General features: G+C 36.4%; 1 protein-coding gene across 7 annotated transcripts in view; it reads right to left on the bottom strand.

Annotated features, from left to right (window-relative positions):
* The window catches only part of SLIT2 (slit guidance ligand 2), a 1,414,056-nt gene that overhangs the window by 446,485 nt on the left and 947,571 nt on the right, over positions 1-20,000 (bottom strand). For all 7 annotated transcript variants that reach the window (XM_044062070.1, XM_044062072.1, XM_044062071.1 and 4 more), the window contains exons 7-9: positions 19,137-19,208; positions 17,537-17,700; positions 995-1,133 (exon numbers count right to left, since the gene is read on the bottom strand). In XM_044062070.1, the coding sequence (XP_043918005.1) occupies positions 995-1,133; positions 17,537-17,700; positions 19,137-19,208 (375 nt within the window). The remainder of the gene's footprint in view (positions 1-994; positions 1,134-17,536; positions 17,701-19,136; positions 19,209-20,000) is intronic.

Below are 20,000 nucleotides of genomic sequence, written 5' to 3'. Positions count from 1 at the left end.
CTATTTATATGCATTTCTTTGAAGGCATTATACCGAGAAAATGGTTTTGCTGCACACAGCAGCCTTTCTTTTGTTTACTCCATAAAAGGTTTAGGTCACTTATAATGAAGCTTCACTTTCTAGTAACCAATGTGTAAGCAGTACAGAAGCAATCAAACTTGCTTAATAAAAAACATGGTTTACAGTTACTGAAGTGTTTTCCTGCAATTCTATATTAGTAAATACATCAAACACATATAAGGTTCCCTTCGGTCACCATAAAACTTCTATCTTTTGCAGCCTCAGACTCCATGCATATTTTAGACCCAAATCAGATTAATTCTAAACACCATAGAAACATGGAACTCATTGATTTTACAAGTATTCTGAAAATTCTTGTTCTAAAGGTCAATGTCAACAACCAATCAGTGCTATGAATTTAACTGTTCCATTACATTATTTTAACCCTTTGTCATTTCAAATGAACCCGTTGCTAATGAAGAAACAGAAACTTAAATATAAATAAACCTTTCTCATTCTGCTCAAGTAGCATTTATACTGTTTGACACAAAATGTCATAAATAAATGTAATAGCACTGATGCTGTGAAGAAGAAAAAGAAACGTACTCATTTATTGTATCAGGGACATGAATTTAAAATTAAGGGCTGTAGACTTTTTCTTTTTGTGTGGTGCGACTTCTGCAAGGATAAAATAAAAGATTATACTATACTGTCCTTTTTTTTAAAAAAAATGTTTAATGTAAATGATTTCATGAAATATGACTATATTCTGTCATTTATGCAAATTGCTGCTCTATTTTCTGAAATTATTAAGCTATGAGAAGAAGAAGATTAAGCTATGGTACAGTGGCATTGTTTCTGTATGTTTACTCCCCCCTGCTTAAAGGACTAAACGGTAGTCACTCAATAAGAACTTTTCATTTTGTATAAGTACTACATGAATTAATAAATACAGTGCGTCATTTAACATAAGATACTGCTGATAATAGCTTACATTTCAGTAATGGTGTCAGGAAGGTTGGTTGGAATCTCTGGTAGTCCCTTCCCACGACAGTCTACAATGTTATTGCTACACGTGCAGGACGCAGGGCACTGCAGAACACTACAGGAGGATGCCATGAAAGACTGATGACCTGAAATAAAATAAATAAATAAATGAAATATATAAAGATATCCATGCATGCATACATACATAAGAATTTATATATTTGTTCAATAGGTAAACAGCAAAAAACAGATCATAACATCCAGTGTTAGACTCAAGTACAACAAGTATTGTTATTCTTAAACTTCCTTAATTAAGACTTTAGTAAAAAAAAAAAAAATTGCAGGAATGTATGTGAGATAATTACAGTGAACCACTGGCTTATTCATCTACCATAGCTTCAGTCACCAAAACACAGATACTTCAATGATAAGGTATAATTCTATTAGCTGCTGAATCTGTTCTGGATTCAATGTACTTGATGGCTATTCATTTAGTGTTTAAATCACTTTCTCACCCTGCAGTTCCCTTTGTCGTATGTGACGTCTATATATTTTTCAGAGTGCTGACTCAGGCAGCAATAACTGGTGCAAAAGCAATCAAATGTTGCAAGCTTAATGCTTTGAACCTACTGATGACACGGTCATTCCAGTTTATCTGCCTTGTATGTTTCTTGATACAAGTCGGAGTGAATTCAATTTGTCTTTGCAGATGCATTTTCATTAGCCAAAAAATAAAGTTTAAAAATCATACACATCATGCATCACATATCACTAATGTAATGTTGTAGCATGTGTATGATAAAGAGTGCAGATAAAACCATCCACTATGGACTCTATTATAATTCAGACAAAGATTTTAGGAAATACTTCTGCTATTCTGAACTAAAAAGAAAAGGTAACTATTAAATTAACAGTTGAATGTTATGCTTCCATGCAGAAAATGAATTACTGCTAAAATAACAAAGATTTCATACGCACCAGTATATAAATCCCAAATGAAATGAAATCAGCAATCAGATTTATACATAAATGATTTAGCAGTCAAAAGAAATGGCCTACCAGGGTTTCATGCACAAAGGAAAACAATCTGAGTAACAAATTTTATAAATTTTGATAGGAGACTTTAAATAATTAGAAAAGCATTTACTACAAAGCACACTGCGGTGGTCTGGTTTCAAATCTGGAATGAAATACATCATATCCTTGTTCTACCCTTTGAAACAAAAATGAACTTATCCTTAGTAATGCATTATAGCTATCCATGAAACATATCATACAGATGTTAACTCCATACCAAACAAGTTAATACTCATCAAAACAAAATAGCGTACTTATTAGTGGGGACATCATATACAATTGTCTAACATATGTCTGCCATTGCAATATCACATAATGCTAATATTTTTTACTATAAAGAGGAAATGAAAGAATCTGCCATTACAATATCACATAATGCTAATATTTTTTACTATAAAGGGGAAATGAAAGATAAACAGGGAAAATTGTCACACGGTGTAATAAATTCAGAACATATTCTTAACAGACAACGTAGTTCATATTAAACACTAAGAAATAACTAAACAAAATAGTTCACTGGATGGCACTTATAAATAATGCCAGTGTTCTTCCCCTCCTCTAGAGGGCAGTGATTAGGCAAGCTGGAAGCCAAGAATTAATAATGGTGGATGATTTATCAATATCTCCATGCCTTTTCCTTATTTGTTGGTAATATTTCATATCTAAAGTATCCAGTATACATGAGATCACTAACAGGCATAACCACGGTGAATACTGTTTAGTGAATAATGTCTGACCATGTCACCAAAAGTGCTATTTGTGTCTTAAACAGTATGGTATTGCATTTCTTTGTGAACATTTGTAACAGCCAACAGTTGTACACATGCATTACTAAAGTGTTACATTCACAATGAGAGGATGGCATTCTGCTAACCATTAACAATATGTAATCCATCGCCTCCATCATACTTCTAAGGTGAGTGCAAAAGAAAAGTTTTCTGCTAGTTATTCTGTACGATGAAAGTGACAGAACATCATGGGGGAAAGGGCAGGATTGTGCCCATCTCTGTAGCATGAATTCTGCTATGCTCTCACAATGAACACCAAGAACATACAAATACATTTAGAATTCATGCATCATAATGCAACTAGAATAGCAAGACATTATAGAGATAAGCACATGCATGCTCTACAAATTAGTTATTATAAAGGTCAATGCGGGACTGTTACAAAAATAATATTAACTTAACGGTGCAGGCTACAAAATGTTTATTGCATACTTTTAGTACAAGCTACATAAACTACTGACTTCTCCAACATATTATATCACATGCATGCCCTCAATACTTTTGCTAGACTTCACAAGTGTTCTCATACTTGAAAATATTTATTATTTCTAAATCTACCAATGTGATATTTGCTAGCTTACTGCAATACTGTCTGCAGAGTGCACTACCCCAAGAATTTAACTAATATTCCTGTGCAATGCTGTAATATGGATGTTTATAACAGAAATGCTACAAAAAAATCCATAGTCGTTAACCTGCTGAGAAAGACATTTTTGGTATTTAATAACAGTTAGGGAACAAGGGCAAAGTACACAGCTCTCTCATCTTCAAAAGTATTTGCTGTACAATGTACTTAGGGTTGTGTTAAAGAGATGTAATGCCATCAAGCTTATTTTAAGCACGTTGAATCAAAATGGTGCACAAAATGGTGAAGAAATGTACCACTGAATGTTATTAACATGCAGTCTAGAGCAGGCTTCTCACTTGTCTTACACATAAACAAGTAAGGCAGTAAGTAAAAAATAAATCAAAATAAACTCTGCCTGGTTTGGAGAAAACACTACTGCAGCCAGGTTTTCTAACTAACCATGCTTATTCCTCTTTTAGCAGTGACAAAGCTCCAAGGATGACTATTCAAAAAGGAAGTTCTCAGAACTGCATTTTGAAAGAAGCCAACTTTATTAAATTGCATTTGAATTGTTTTCCATGGGAGTTGAAGCCCCCCCCCCCCAAACAACCTCCTTAGAGGAGGCTTGTACTCCCTGTCTTTCCCATTAGTTTTAATCGATTTCAAGGTCAGTATACCTAAGGGGAAAGGATGACTCCCTCCTGGCAAACTCCACTGACTAATCTGCAGTTTTGAATGACATGCCATGCTGCACAGATGGTAGTCACTTAAATCAATAATTTCCTTACGATGTCTTACATTGTACTACCTAGTTCAGTATCACAAAATACAACCATATAAAAACTCCCACATAGTAACTGATTATTGTGTCTAATGAACAAAATTTATCTGATGCCTTTTCCTACGAGACTTCAATGTATTTTACAGGTCAATGAAAAATAAGCAGGCCATGAATCATGTTCTTCAAGATTTCCATGTTTTTTTTTTTTTTTTTTTTTTTTTGATTTTATAAGACTTGGCATTCAATACAGTCTTGGGTTCATGGAATACATGCACAGGATGATTGGAGAGTTCATGTTTTTTGTATTGAAGGAACTAAATGGATACAATATCTGAATGCAAATTTATCAGAGAATAGCACTTTTAAATTATTACAAGTCTACTGTCACACTCAGAATGTACTGCAAGGCACCACATGCCATTTGACAAGTGTACTAAATACTGTATATAAGTATAACTTCACAATCTCAGAAGGGAATGCAACATATTATAGGACTTTTGTGAATAAGAAAGGAGTATTCAGAATTCTGTGATGTGTTGATAAGCTACACAGTATGGCGTGAAGTTGTACAAAATAAAAAAAATACTGAACACAGCAAGCTTACTTATCATAACATGCATAGAGAATAACAGTAAGAAGAAACGTATAAAACATTAGTAATTCTAATGAGAAAGAATAGATTCATTTGTCGTTAACTGTAATATGGATGTCAGAAAGACTTTAGCATTTTATGCAAAATACCCAGTATATATACTGCAACAAGATGATGCAGTTAATAATTCAATCAATAGCATACTCTAAGTATCTCAGTGAACACAAGATGATGCAGTGAATAATTCAATCAATAGCATACTCTAAGTATCTCAGTGAACAGCAGCAGTTCATCATAATTACTATTTTCTTGTTCCAGATATGGGGTGAGGGGCTTTTCAGTGGTTAAAGGATTCTTTAAGAGAGACTTTTAAATAGTACACACAGCATACCTCGACCTGGCCAAAGCTTTTGACACTGTTCCCCACTTAGACATAGTAGAAAAGATAAACTGGGAAGAAAACCCTGTGTCACCTGATGGATGGCCAACTGGTTCACAGATGCAGATAATCAAAATAAGGGAAGCTACCTCCACAAAGAGACCAGTTACCAGTGGAGTCCCCCAGGGTTCAGTTCTGGGACATCTCCTGTTTGGCATCTACTTTTCTGAAGTAAAAGCCAATGGGATCTGGCTGACTAAGTTTGCAGATGATTGGAAATTAGAAGCAGTCAATGAATCTCCAAATGACTTAGACATTGTGCAGGGAAGTTTGTTCCAAGTAAATAACTGGTTCCAAAGTTATGGACTGAAACTAATTGCCAAAGAAAAGCATTATCATATCCTTTGGGAAGTCATCTACCCCAGATAACTACTGCATTAACAATATGTCCCTAAGAGTTGATCCAGTTGCTTGGGATTTTGGAATTTATGTGGACAGTGACTTAACATTTGACCAAAATGTGTCTGTTGTTGTAAGAAAGTCCTACATTGCACAGTTTATAAACAAAGGGGTTGTGTTTCGATCTAGGGATGTCATTCTCCCCTTTACTCAGCTCTCATTAGACTAGTCATTGAATATAATGCCCCATTTGGCATGTATCTATCCTGACACATGCAACAACTGGAATGCCCAAAGAGATATTGTACTAAATGGATGCAAGGTCTAAACAACATGTCCTACATGGACCCACTCAAAACACTGTCACTATACCAGGTATCCGACAGCCTGCTAAGAGGTGACCTGTGTCTGTCATACAAGTCATCCAGCAACCCAATGATGATGGAGTTACTGCACATCAGCTAGTCAATTGGCGTCAGAAATAGTCAGTCTAGGGATCAAAATCTTTTCTCCAATACAAACAGAATGGTTTGGAGGGACAGGTGTAGCTCACAGACAACATGGCTGCTGTGGAACAGACTCCCCATCCACATAAAATGAAGTTCATCCCTGTCCATATTCAAGCATAACTTAGATCTATGGATGGGAAAAACAAAATTTACCACAGGATTGCCCCCTGTACTACAGAGGCAGCTACTAAATGCTTTATCCAAAACTTGGTTCACCTAAAATTAAATATGGTATGGTCCCAGTTATTCATATTAGGGGTAATATATAATATTGACCATGGGATGGGTAAGGCCATTCTATAACCAAATAGGACACGCTAGTTCAAGCACAAAAAGGGAAACTAGCTAGTCTTAATATGGCTCGCGAGGGTAGCCTAATACTTATCTAGGACCCTATGTACTGCACCAACCTTTATAATATGGCTCGCGAGGGTAGCCTAGTACTTATCTAGGACCCTATGTACTGCACCAATTTTTATAATATGGCTCGCGAGGGTAGCCTAGTACTTATCTAGGACCCTATGTACTGCACCAATTTTTATAATATGGCTCGCGAGGCTAGCCTAGTACTTATCTAGGACCCTATGTACTGCACCAATTTTTATAATATGGCTCGCGAGGGTAGCCTAGTACTTATCTAGGACCCTATGTACTGCACCAATTTTTATAATATGGCTCACAAGGGTAGCCTAGTACTTATCTAGGACCCTATGTACTGCATCAATTTTTATAATATGGCTCACAAGGGTAGCCTAGTACTTATCTATGACCCTATGTACTGCACCAATTTTTATTGGTACCAGCAAGGAAGACAAAATATTGCATATACATTAAGAACAGCCTTGCAGAAATGAGAACATATATAGCAATGGAAGAATATGGGAAATACTGGATTAGTCAGCCAATTAAACTATAATTTCTCTTGCTGATAATGCCCTTCAAATACTTAAAGAGAAAACATGCATTAAGAAGATAGAAAAAAATGTATGAAGAAAGCTTCAGCATGTGATACTTGTGGCTACTTATCTGTATAATTTCACATTTATTAGGATAAAAATATGAGGACCTGCTGTATGAGGAAAGCTTTAAAATGCAATCCTTGTGGCTACTTATCTGTCATAATTTCACACATCTCAGGATAAACATATGAGAATTAATAATTCAGTCGTTCACTAAAAAAGAGGAAATTAATACATGGTTTATGAGAAGGCATTTATACAGATCCTTACGTATAATATATTGCAGACAAAGTGATATAACACAGATGGGGATGTTATGGCTAAGTCTGGGGCCCAAAAAGGCTATAACAATATTCTGTGAAAGTAGTGAAATAAACTCTGGAACATCAAATGACTATAAGTTGTTTTACCATATGACTAAAATGGATTTTCAAAATAAATTAGTTCTAAGAGCATGTTATAGCACACATTAAGTATTTCTTGTAGCAAGTCACTGTTTTTATAAGTAGTGGTAAGCTGGTGTGATACTTAAGGAGTTACAGAAATGGCAGAGATATTAGCTACTTGTATTTTCTCTGTATGAAAGGCTGTATATTAAATGCCTTTTCTGGCTGTAACACCACAGTTAATACTTATTAAGTAGACTTGGACTTAATCTTTCACAGAACAAATGAACACTTGTTCAACTTAAGATGTCCTTTAATTAACTGAGTAACAAAGCAACTGGTTCAGGTGTCTTCAGCAGCTAGTCTCCACTGAAAGTCCCAGCCAAGACCAGGTGACTACAAAGACGAGAGCATTTATACCACCAATTTGTTAAGAACTCAACACAAACAGTTTTACCCTAGAATGAACTGATAACTTATGCAATAGCATATTTGGATGTTGTGTTCATTTCAGTAATATGTTCTTTTTATTTTATCTGGTTTAACATTAACCTTTAGAAGTTTAGGGTTCTACTATGAAAGACTGAGTTCCAGTGTGCTGAGGAGCCAAAACTTTCAGGAAATAATGTCTGAAACACAGAAGGGTGAATAAATTAACTTTAAACATTTTTTTTTTGCTGGGGGGCAAGCCTCCTACATCTCTTGAACTTATATATACCAACTCGAAGAAGGAAGAAATCTCCCTAAAGAAGTGAATTATTTCCTGCACACATACTTATTTGGGAATCCATGAGGAGGCCAGATAACTGACGATATAAAGGCCCTGCTCCCTTGACATAGTATTTTATGATTCAGATGTATGTTAGCTGAAATGTGTAACGAGCTAATTATTAGCTATTTGTCCTGAACTGTAGTTATTACTGTGACATGCAGATCAGCGTGTAGAAGTTAACTGCTGTGGCTGCATCATATAGCAAAGCAAAAACAAAACATCAGTAGGAAAAAAACACTTTAATATCGAGCAGAGCTTTCGGATATAATCCTTTGTCAAAACTAGAATACATGAGTACATTCTCTGTATATATAGGTCCAACAAAAGTCATATGACTGGCAGCCAAAATCACATGACTTATATTTAAAACATGACAAAAAGTAAATAAAAATAAAAATAAGGACACAGTTAAAATTTAAACTACACATTCAATACATATAAGGTATTAACAAAATTATTAAAATAAATAAAAGCAATGCATTTGATGCATGTAATGCATGATGTGTGAAACTGTATCACAACTTAGTTCTACTAAGCTTAATCAGTATTGGTTTAATACTAACCATACTATTAAGGCCAGGGGGAGAGTCACTGGCCAATCTCAAAATCTCTCCCATACACAAATGCACACATGCACACACATGCATGCACACACTTAAAACACACACATATGCACGCACAGACTCATGCACTTACACACACACACACACATGCATGCACATGCACGCACACACACAACACACACACATGTACGCACGGACTCATGCACTTACACACATGCAAGCATGCCCATGCACGCAAAAACACACACACACACACACACACACACACACACACACACACACGCACACACATGCACACACACACGCACACACACGCACACACACACACACACACACACACACACACACACACACACACACACACACACACACACACACACACACATACACACACATGCAAACAAACACACCATAGTCTGCATACCTGTCCCTGAGTTGTCCCACCCATCTCATTAGTAGTACACGTGTCATTATACCCCAAGAGTTCACAGAACTCCCTGGTGGCTTCCTCTCACCTCCCTATCCCTGTACTGCTGTAGATGCCATTATGACGCTAGCATTTATAGTAACTCTGGTGTCTAGTGGCCCACCTAACTCCATGATCCCTGTATTATTTTTAATTTCAGTAGATAAACAAAAAGGAATAATTAGTAGAGCATATAAAATATTGCATGATAATAATAAGAATCAGTTAGAGAAAGGATTGGGAGGAGTGATTGAATAAGCAATTCACAAAGACACAATGGGGAGATATATGTATATGTATTTTTATACCCCAAGTAGACTCCAAAGAATTTTTCCTCAGGTGGATAACAAATATTGGGGGTATGATGGGGAAGAAAGAGGTGGCTGGCAACATATTTTTTGGGAGTGTAATGATCTGACAGACTTTAGGAATTCCCTGCGAGCCACTCTGTCGGAGTTGCTGGGTGAGTGGACTGGATTGACTGGGGAGATGATTTTTTTGAGCTATGATACAGATTTGGAATTATCTAGACGTAGTAAGGCCTTGCTGAATCTAATTATGGTGGCTGCCAAAACAGCAATTACTAGAAAATGGAAATCAAAGTCTAGACCAACTTTACTAGAAGTAGTGAATATATTAACAGAGATAAAACAACTGGAATTGGCATCTTTAGAAAAGGTTGTGTACATAGAAAAAATGGGAATCGTGGGAAGAATATATGCAGCAAAGGAACGAGGTTTAGCAGGCAGGATTTGAATGAGCCATATAATGCTTAACTGAGAATGACTGGATAATATTTGCCACTACAGTTGTTTCAATGGTGTCTGTGATGCATAATGTTTGCAACTAGAAGGGTGTCAATGTTGTTTGTTTTTCATTTATAGAAATGTAAGATTGCCTATGTCATATGTGATAATTTAATAAAGATGTTTACTGAGAAAAAAAATCACCTTCAGAAGCCTTCCTGGAGATGGTTCCAGGAGAAAGAACACATGAATAATTAGCATATACTTCTTTCCCAGACTGCCTCATTTGCATTAAACATTGCTGATGAACCAGCCCTACATGGTGCTGCACGTCTTTGTGCTAGAGCACCTCTCACCATCCTGTTAGGGCTGTTTCTGAATTCAAAAAGATTACTCTGATGTGGGATGACTTTCACCTTGACCACACATAAGCGAGCCAAAGTTCAGTACTGAGGATTACAGCCATAACTTGGATGCTAAAGTGCTAGGCTTGATTGCTTTATTTTCTGTTCGCTTACTGCCAACCAAATAATTCTTCTGAGTCAACGCTGAGAAGAAACACTTGTTTCAATTGGTTTTACCAAGTCTGTAAATAAGTATAAATTACAAAAATAAAATAAAAAAAAATAATCCACAGTCACTGTATTTTGGAAACTTATCTATTGGCTGTTTATAGAAATAATCCAAACCATTGCTATTTTAAATCCTATTGCAACATATGTTCATTAGATTTGGAACAGCACAAATATATATATTAAAGTCATTTTAGGGATTACAGTTTAGGAATATGTCAACATTATATGTCAAAGATTAAGAAAAATATATGCGCAATACCTTATTTTCAGCATCTGATGCCTACATTTCCTCAACTGTCTGTATATAAATAGCTCAAACAAAATGATACAATATATAATTCATTTCAATATTTTCCTAATATTCTGAATTGTAAATAAAAAGAAAAATATCTGCAATACTACATGGAAAAACATCAGCTGTCCTGAAAGCTCTTAGCATTATTAATATTTTAAAAGCACACACAACAAAATTACTTGATTTTCACATTCAGCAAACACACACACACACACACACACACACACACACACACGCACGCACGCACGCACACACACACACACACACACACACACACACACACACACACACACACACACACACATACACACACATACACAAATCAATCTGTCTATTTACCTTCCTATCTCTGAATGTACATGAAGTCATCCTTTTTGTCCTGTATACAAGCCCTAGCTGTCAGTTTTGTTAATACATTTTTTGGAAGAGAACAGATTATGGACAATTCCAAAGTATGTATTTCTTCATACATGAGTTCTACAAATGTGTTTTCTATTTTGACAGGTACACACTTAAGATTTATAGATATTCACTAAAAAGTAAATGTTTGTCGGTTGACAATACTTAAGCAGATTAATGCTATGATGTTTAATGGCTAGAAATATGTTGGTTTCAGTACAGCAATGTACTCCTGCACCTGGATTGAGGCACCACCCCTTTGGCATGGGGTAGAATGTGCTCATGTACCTGGACTGAGGCAACATCCCTTTGGCCTGGGGTAGAATGTGCTCCTGAACCTGGATTGAGGCACCACCCCTTTGGCATGGGGTAGAATATGCTCCTGTACCTGGACTGAGGCACCACCCCTTTGGCATGGGGTAGAATGTGCTCCTTTTACCTGGATTGAGGTACCACCCCTTTGGCATGGGGTAGAATGTGCTCCTTTTACCTGGATTGAGGTACCACCCCTTTGGCATGGGGTAGAATGTACTCCTGTACCTGGACTGAAACCTGGATTGAGGCAACACCCCTTTAGCATGGGGTAGAATGTTCTCCTGTACCTAGATTGAGGCAACACCCCTTTGGCATGGGGTAGAATGTGCTCCTGTACCTGGATTGAGGCACCACCCCTTTAGCATGGAGTAGAATGTGCTCCTGTACCTGGATTGAAGCACAACCCCTTTGGCATGGGGTAGAATGTGCTCCTGTATCTGAATTGAGACACCACCCCTTTGGCATAGGGTAGAAAGTGCTCCTGGTCCTGGATTGAGGCACCACCCATTTGGCATGGGGTAGAATGTACTCCTGTTCCTGGACTGAGGTGTGGATTGAGGCATCACCCCTTTGGCATGGAGTAGAAAGTGCTCCTGCACCTGGATTAAGGAGATGCATTTATGTGCTTCATGTGCTCCTATTTATCAGGCTGTGTGTATCATGTTAATGTGCTTCTTGTGCTCCTATTTAATAGGGCTGTGTCTATCATGTTAATGTGCTTCCTGTGCTCCTGTTTATTAGGCAGCGTGTATCATGTTAATGTGCTTCTTGTACTCCTATTTATTAGGCTGTGTCTATCATGTTAATGTGCTTCCTGTGCTCCTGTTTATTAGGCAGTGTGTATCATATTAATGTGCTTCCTGTGCTCCTGTTTATTAGGCAGTGTGTATCATGTTAATGTGCTTCTTGTGCTCCTATTTATTAGGCTGTGTCTATCATGTTAATGTGCTTCCTGTGCTCCTGTTTATTAGGCAGTGTGTATCATATTAATGTGCTTCCTGTGCTCCTGTTTATTAGGCAGTGTGTATCATATTAATGTGCTTCCTGTGCTCCTGTTTATTAGGCAGCGTGTATCATGTTAATGTGCTTCTTGTGCTCCTATTTATTAGGCTGTGTCTATCATGTTAATGTGCTTCCTGTGCTCCTGTTTATTGGGCAGTGTGTATCATATTAATGTGCTTCCTGTGCTCCTGTTTATTAGGCAGTGTGTATCATGTTAATGTGCTTCTTGTACTCTATTTATTAGGCTGTGTCTATCATGTTAATGTGCTTCCTGTGCTCCTGTTTATTAGGCAGTGTGTATCATATTAATGTGCTTCCTGTGCTCCTGTTTATTAGGCAGTGTGTATCATGTTTGCAAGAAGAAAACTGATGACCCGTAACCATGAGGCAGATTGCAGCTTCTTCATTAGGTTACTTTAAGAGCAGCCAGAATGGTGATCTGTTACATATAAATTCATGTTTCAGGTGAAACATGCACTGTCCTACTATGTTCCTGTGCTTGGATGAGGACCTCTGTCTATAAAGATTACAGATGATGTAGCAGTTGATCTGGGTTCTGACTTGAAAAGGAACATGTGTGTGTATTTTCATTTTGCTCTTCTTTCTTTGGCTGCTTCATGTATTATGTTCAATACAGGATTGTGCTCCTGTAAGTGGATTGAGGTGATGGACTACAGCACGTCCTCTGTTCTCATTTATCTGTCTGTCTGTCTGTGTCTGCTTCTTTGTGTGTGTGTGCGTGTGTGTGTGTGTGTGTGTGTGTGTGTGTGTGTGTGTGTGTGTGTGTGTGTGTGTGTCTGTGTGTGTGTGTGTGAATGTGTGTGTATGCATGTGTATATATCTATAAATATATGGTTACAATTTACAAGAATAAACACTCATATGAGTGAATGTTTTTCCTGATGCAAAAAAAAAAAAAAACACACAAGTGTTCTCTTAAATGGTGGTTTTCTTGGGAGCCTTTTGAATGAGATTGCACTGCAGTAGGATAAGGGAGGTTACCCTTACCCGGCAATTGTGCAATCTCGGAGTTGATATCTATAATTAGCAGGGGTGTGGATGGTACAGAGGGCTTGACCCATGCAAAAAAAATCACTTTTGTTTGTCTTGTTTTTGATAATTTTTAATTCCTTCTAAAATGATCACTCTTTTTATGTTCACACTTTTTTGAGTGTTTGATGTTTGATGAGAGAATCACACACACACACACACACACACACACACACACACACACACACACACACACACACAGATAAATATATACATATATATATATATATATATATATATATATATATACATACGTATGTATATGGATATATATTTCAAAACATCAAAGTAGCAAAAAACAAACTTAAAAACATAATTTCCAAAAGACTGGACATCAAAATACCAAAGAAAAGCCCAAAAACAAAACAAAAAAACCCCCAAAAAAACAAAAACACAAAAAGCACCCATCACTGCCTGCAAATTATTTATACAAACTGGGTTTTTATACAGTGATTAGTATGATTTACACAGTAGGAGAGTAAGGGCAAATCCGCACTTCCTGCTGTTCTGTGAAAGTCAGGGAGGTCACACAGTGACGCCAGCAGAGTCAATCATACGATTCTTCTGTCAATTTTGCTGGCATTATAGATGGCCAATATTATGAACATTTTACTATTTAATGTACTAGCATATATCCCTATATCTATATTTATGTCTATAACTCTGTGTGTATGTATCCATATATAAATATACGGACAAATCTGTGTGTATGTGCTAAGTTAGTAAGCAAAGCAGTTTAGTGTGTTGAGGAAGAGAATGGAAAATGTACTCAGTGTGCTGAAGAAATGAACATAAGATATGCTCAGAGTGCTAAGGAAATCAGCAGAGCATATTTAGGTGTGCCAAGAAGAATGCACCACAATGCTGCTCTTCATTATTTCTTTGGGCATGTTGAATGCCAGATGACAGATATGTAATTCTGCTTGTGAACCCAAAATAGAAATATATATATATATATATATCTATATATATATATATATATATATATATATATATATATATATATATATATATATACATATATATATATATATATATATAAGGATGAATAAGGATTTGAAACTTATCCATCTAGCAAGAAATTGCATATGCACAAATGCACACTCAGACACATATACATAGATATAGCATGCACACACAAAAACATGTGTACATGCACATACATGCATGCACATGGAAGTACACATGTGCATACCTATTTCTGCCAGTATAATGCACATATACTCACATACACACACACACACACACACACACACACACACACACACACACACACACACACACACACACACACACACACACACACACACACAAACACACACATATGCACACAGCTAAGAATACGACTTTCACTGTCATGTTTATGAAAATGAAATTATCTGAATCACTCATTAATAAATCATCTGACTGATCTTGCAAGAGGACTGCTTGACTACTAAGCATATGCAATGGAATTACAGCCAACATAAGGAGCAGTGCTTATTTTAATATCATCAAATGGTCCTGTTTTTTGATCACAGTATTTATGTCTGTTCTGGTAAGTTATTTGTGGGTTAGAACCAGCAGCAGCAACAACACACTCTTCATATGGGAAACTTATTATTCTCAGCTACTTACTTCCCAGCCCAAAGAAAAATGTTTAATATAATTCAGTTATGCTGCTGTAGTGTTCATAGGTCGGTACGAGGCTCTCGGCCCTAGGGCCTATACAAGCCTAGCCATAACAAGTCCCTGGTTACTTCTTCCCACGCTATTTACTTCCCTGGACCCCTGTTAAATAACTTGGCAGAGGGAGGATTTGAACCGAGTATGTTCTACATGCTATATCATGTCAATACCACTATGCCACAGCAGCTTGTACAGAATAGTATGCAAGCACTTGCTATACAGAGAGGTTATGTAACTTCTGGACATGCAGTAAGAATAATGAGAAAGAAACGTGGGGGAGGTTAAAGTTAGCAAACCATGGGCACAGTTCTTGGTTAGTTGTCTTACTATGAACCACTACTGTACAACTGGCATTTAACAACTGATGCCATCAACCCTGACTTATAATCACATGCATTGCCTCTCCTGAAGTAAAGGTGATGCTTAACAAAACCTTACAGTGAATTTGCAGTCATAGCAGATAGTACAACTGATACCTGTGTCAGTCTGAGATTAACAGCGTGTCACCAAAAGTCTTTCTTATAAGATTATTATTTCAGCTTTTCCTTGCCATCCAGCATTAGGATGGTATATTTTTAGGGAGATGGTGCCTATCAGCACACTGAGCCAAGCTAATCCAGTACAGACATCTTCAGTCAGGTGTGAGATTTAAGCAAAAAAAAAACAGCACTCAGTGTAGAACAAAACCAATAACCAAAAAACACTGAAGGCAACAGAGAGCGGACTCAAAAATGAGTGTAAAACAGTTTAATCCACGCTTTCATCAGTCAGGTGTGAGATTTGCTGTTTTCCCAAATACACCAGCATGCAGAATCACTGCTTGCAGTGTAATAGATCTGTGATACAGGTAACGGTAAAATGCTTCGAATGTTACTTGCAGGACTGGGACTAATCTTTGAAGATCATTTCTTTGATACACAAAGCTACAACGAAGTATGCCTATACCAAACAAACATCAGTAGTTGTGCTTCAGTGAATAGCTTAACAAGAAAGTTGCTAACAAAATTTTTCAGTACTTTAATACCAGCAATCATGCCTGCTTAACAAAGTACAGATTCATAAATGTATATTTACTAAAGTCTCCACACATAATGCTGTTAATAGTGAATTGTGTGAAAATCACCATTAATCAAACAGAAACTTATTTATATTTATTTATTTATTTATATTTGTTGACCGGGAGTGTCCGACTGGACGTAGGTCCATTTTCAGTGGAGGCCCGGGGAGAAAAGCTCCACAGTTAAAACAAACAGACAGTAGTTACATTGGATTACATAGCGATTAACAATTTACGTAGCAATTACTTACAGAAACTTATGCAGACTAAGATGCAGATTGATAGGTATGTAACAACTATTTTACTATATTAACTTCTAATTTCTAATTTCATAATAAAATTCTGTGCTACTACTTTTTGGAATTCCTCAGTATAATGTTATGTTCTATTCTATAAGACTGGAAGAAGCCAATACTGTTTTGTTAATACTGGTAAAATATAAACTGTTTAATGCTGTGTTTGCAGAAGGGTTTGCCCCCCCCCCCCCAATTGTACTAGTCAAGTATTCAGGAAATGGGGGAGAGCAAAGTGGGAAGTTACAACTTGATTACAAAAGCACTGCATCATGAGTACATATTTGATACATTTTTTTATTAGTTTTGGTGTGTCATTTAATTACTTTAAGTTTTTGTATGCTAGCTATTCAGCAGAACTTTGAACTTGTCTGGTGGCTTTGGTTTTGTTTGTGTCTTTCGGCTTTTCCCGGTTAGGGGTCGCCACAGCGGAACTCCAGTTCGCTAATGATTGGTAGTTGATTTTTATGTGTCGAGTTACCAACCCTGACACACAACCTTCAATGAAGGTATGCCCATTCACGCATATCTCCACGCAGAAGACGCTCTAGCTGAGAATCGAACCGGACAGTGTCTTACTGTGAGGCGACAAATTTCAAACAGCTTGTGCTTTGTTAAGCTGTCATATTGCCTTTCGCACAGGCGTTGTGAAACATTTCCTTCTAAATGCACTGAAGTCCAAGTGTAATACTGCTTTATAACACTCTGTTGTGACCGTGCCATTATCCTGAAAGAACTACTGTGCTGAGGCCATATTGCAAAATGCTTATAAAACAATGGCTCACTATATTTCTCTGTACTACACTTGGCATTCATTATTCAAACACTGAAAAAAAACTGTAGATAACGTTTTGCATTTATACAAAGGTATTGTACAAATTGCTCTCGATAGCTCAAACTATTACCTTACCTGAGCAGATGAACTCCCTCTTCTGCACCTCTGCAACATTGTGTCCCCTCAAATGAGAGGGACCAACACACTGGGTGTAGAGGCCAACACGTGGTCTTTGCCGAAGCCAGTCAGAGAGCCAGGCCATGTGGCAGTCGCAGAACAAGTTGTTAGAATGAAGTCGGCTAAATGAGAAAATAAATCATTCTTTTATAATTACAAAAGGAATCAAGCAACATCAGCTGTTAGTTTGTAGACAGTGCAGTAACAATTCCATTTCAAAATTCTGTTATCACAATATATATGGTCTCCACTGATAATGGAGATGTGATTAATACTTTTTTAGAAATTTGTAATTTTAAGCCAATTATAATAAACTCTTCCAATAACATTATTTATTTATATCATGTATGTTATGATGTTAACAAGGAAAATTTGACAGTTCAACAAGAATTATACAGTTTTTAAGTAAATCAGTATAAAGCTAAACCAGTATAACAATAAAATGGTATTATACTGGAATATCAGAACTGGTTAAATATCTTGCAATAGAAGATCTCTCTTACATTGGAAACTACAAAGCATGCAATTATGATTATGTATAGAAACTGCCTCCAAAATCATTTTATCAATTCACATTAATTTTCTGCTGAACAAGGCGGAATAATAATTCGGAATAAAACATTCATTACGTCTTTTTCAGAATGCCTCCCTTTTTGTTTAATCACAGAAAGGGGGATAATCATATCTGCCTACAACCCCTTGGGAACCATATAGAAAGCAATCTCTGAAATTAAAAGAAGTAAATGACATTGAGTGAAAGAATTAAGCTAGTCACCTTTTTTGTTGGCAGGGACCTTCTCAAGATCATGGCTTGCTTCCAAGTGGCAAAAAGCACTTTGCCATTAATAAAGTACTGGACAAATGTATATACTAAATTAGGTAAATTGCTTCAGCCTGGCTTTTATGTTTTGTCAAAGTAAAGAACAGGACATTCATGACAATAAATCAAACTGCTACTTCCAGATTGGTTTGTAGCAGAGTAATGTCATTGGGGAACTTATAGCTGATGCAGTCGATTCTAATGAAATAAGGATAATGGATATTAAAAACTGGGAACACTGGCCAGAAAGCAAATTTTACATCAGATACATTTTCAGGGGTCAGTTTAGTCTAATTAGGTCTGCCTGCATTGCAGTAATTAAACAATGATAAAAAAAAAAAAAAAAAAAAAAAAAAAAAAAAAAAGAAAAAAGTAAGAAAAAAAAATCTCCATTGAATTAAAATGGCCTTTCCAAATTCTGGAAAAATGTATCCAAAATTATAATACAATGATGCCTGAATACCATAGATCAGATTATCCAAATTTCATTTATAATAGAAAGAACTGCAGATCTTCTACCAGATTCCAAGAACACACGCCTTTACGAGAACACTGATGTTTTGACATGTTACATTATATTATTAGCTTCAGTGTATAATCAGCTGAATGTAATTAGTTATGTATAACCAGTTATGTCAAATGTGTTAGTGAAGGCTATGAAGTACTGATGTGTTGCTAGCTAGTGGAACTGGTGATGTTGGCCCTGGTGGAGAATGCAAAACATGACTTTTTACTTACAAGGTTCTGAGTTTGGGCATGTGGTTGAAACTTGCCACTGAAAGCCGTGTGATGTTGTTATTATTAAGTGTGCTGCAAAACAAGAAAAAATAATGTTTCATTCCAGCATCTCATAAGCAACCACTGTTTTATTCTGAATAAAAGAAACTTTGACTGAATAGCTGGTAAAATTTAAGCAAACATTTTGAAGTGCAGCATTAAAACACAACAAAGAACCAATATCTTCTGCTTAATAACATTGTGAATAAGACTGCAACACACACACACACACACACACACACACACACACACACACACACACACACAAAACTGCATAATGAAAATAAGGCAGATTTTAAATGTCTTAAGTTTACAAATTCTGGACAATCAATGCTAACTAAAATGTGCTTTAAAAATCAAACTTTATTTTAATAAAACCTGATTAAACATGATTAAATAAGAACAGAGGTTGGAAATGATTATGACAGGGAATAAATATGTTTTGTTTAATTAGTTGAATATAACATGCTCAAATCTACAACATAGAGTTTGATCATTGAGAAATAATGTAGTAATTCGCCTGTGTAATCCTACTGCACTTAGTATACTGATAATAAACTACATTTATTTACAATGCAGGCAGCATTTTTTTCTGTCTCATTTTTGCTTCCATGCCTGTCAATTATCAAGCCCAATCCAAATGGATATGGCCTGTTTGTTCCCTTACTTAGGAATTTCACCAAGGATCAAGCAAGAGTTGTCTGGAGGAAGCCACTATTCAGGCAGCCTTGACAGTTTTTTATTCCCTTACTGCCACCCTAGCAATCAGGACATTTGCAATTACTTAGCCACACCCTTGAATGGGGAAACATGCAATCAGTAACA

The sequence above is a fragment of the Protopterus annectens genome, chromosome 2.part1, assembly GCF_019279795.1.
Source record: "Protopterus annectens isolate FY-2018-M chromosome 2.part1, PAN1.0, whole genome shotgun sequence".
Classification (NCBI taxonomy): Eukaryota; Metazoa; Chordata; order Ceratodontiformes; family Protopteridae; genus Protopterus; species Protopterus annectens.
The sequence above is the reverse complement of the archived record's forward strand: the minus strand, read 5'-3'. Positions and strand labels throughout refer to the sequence as shown.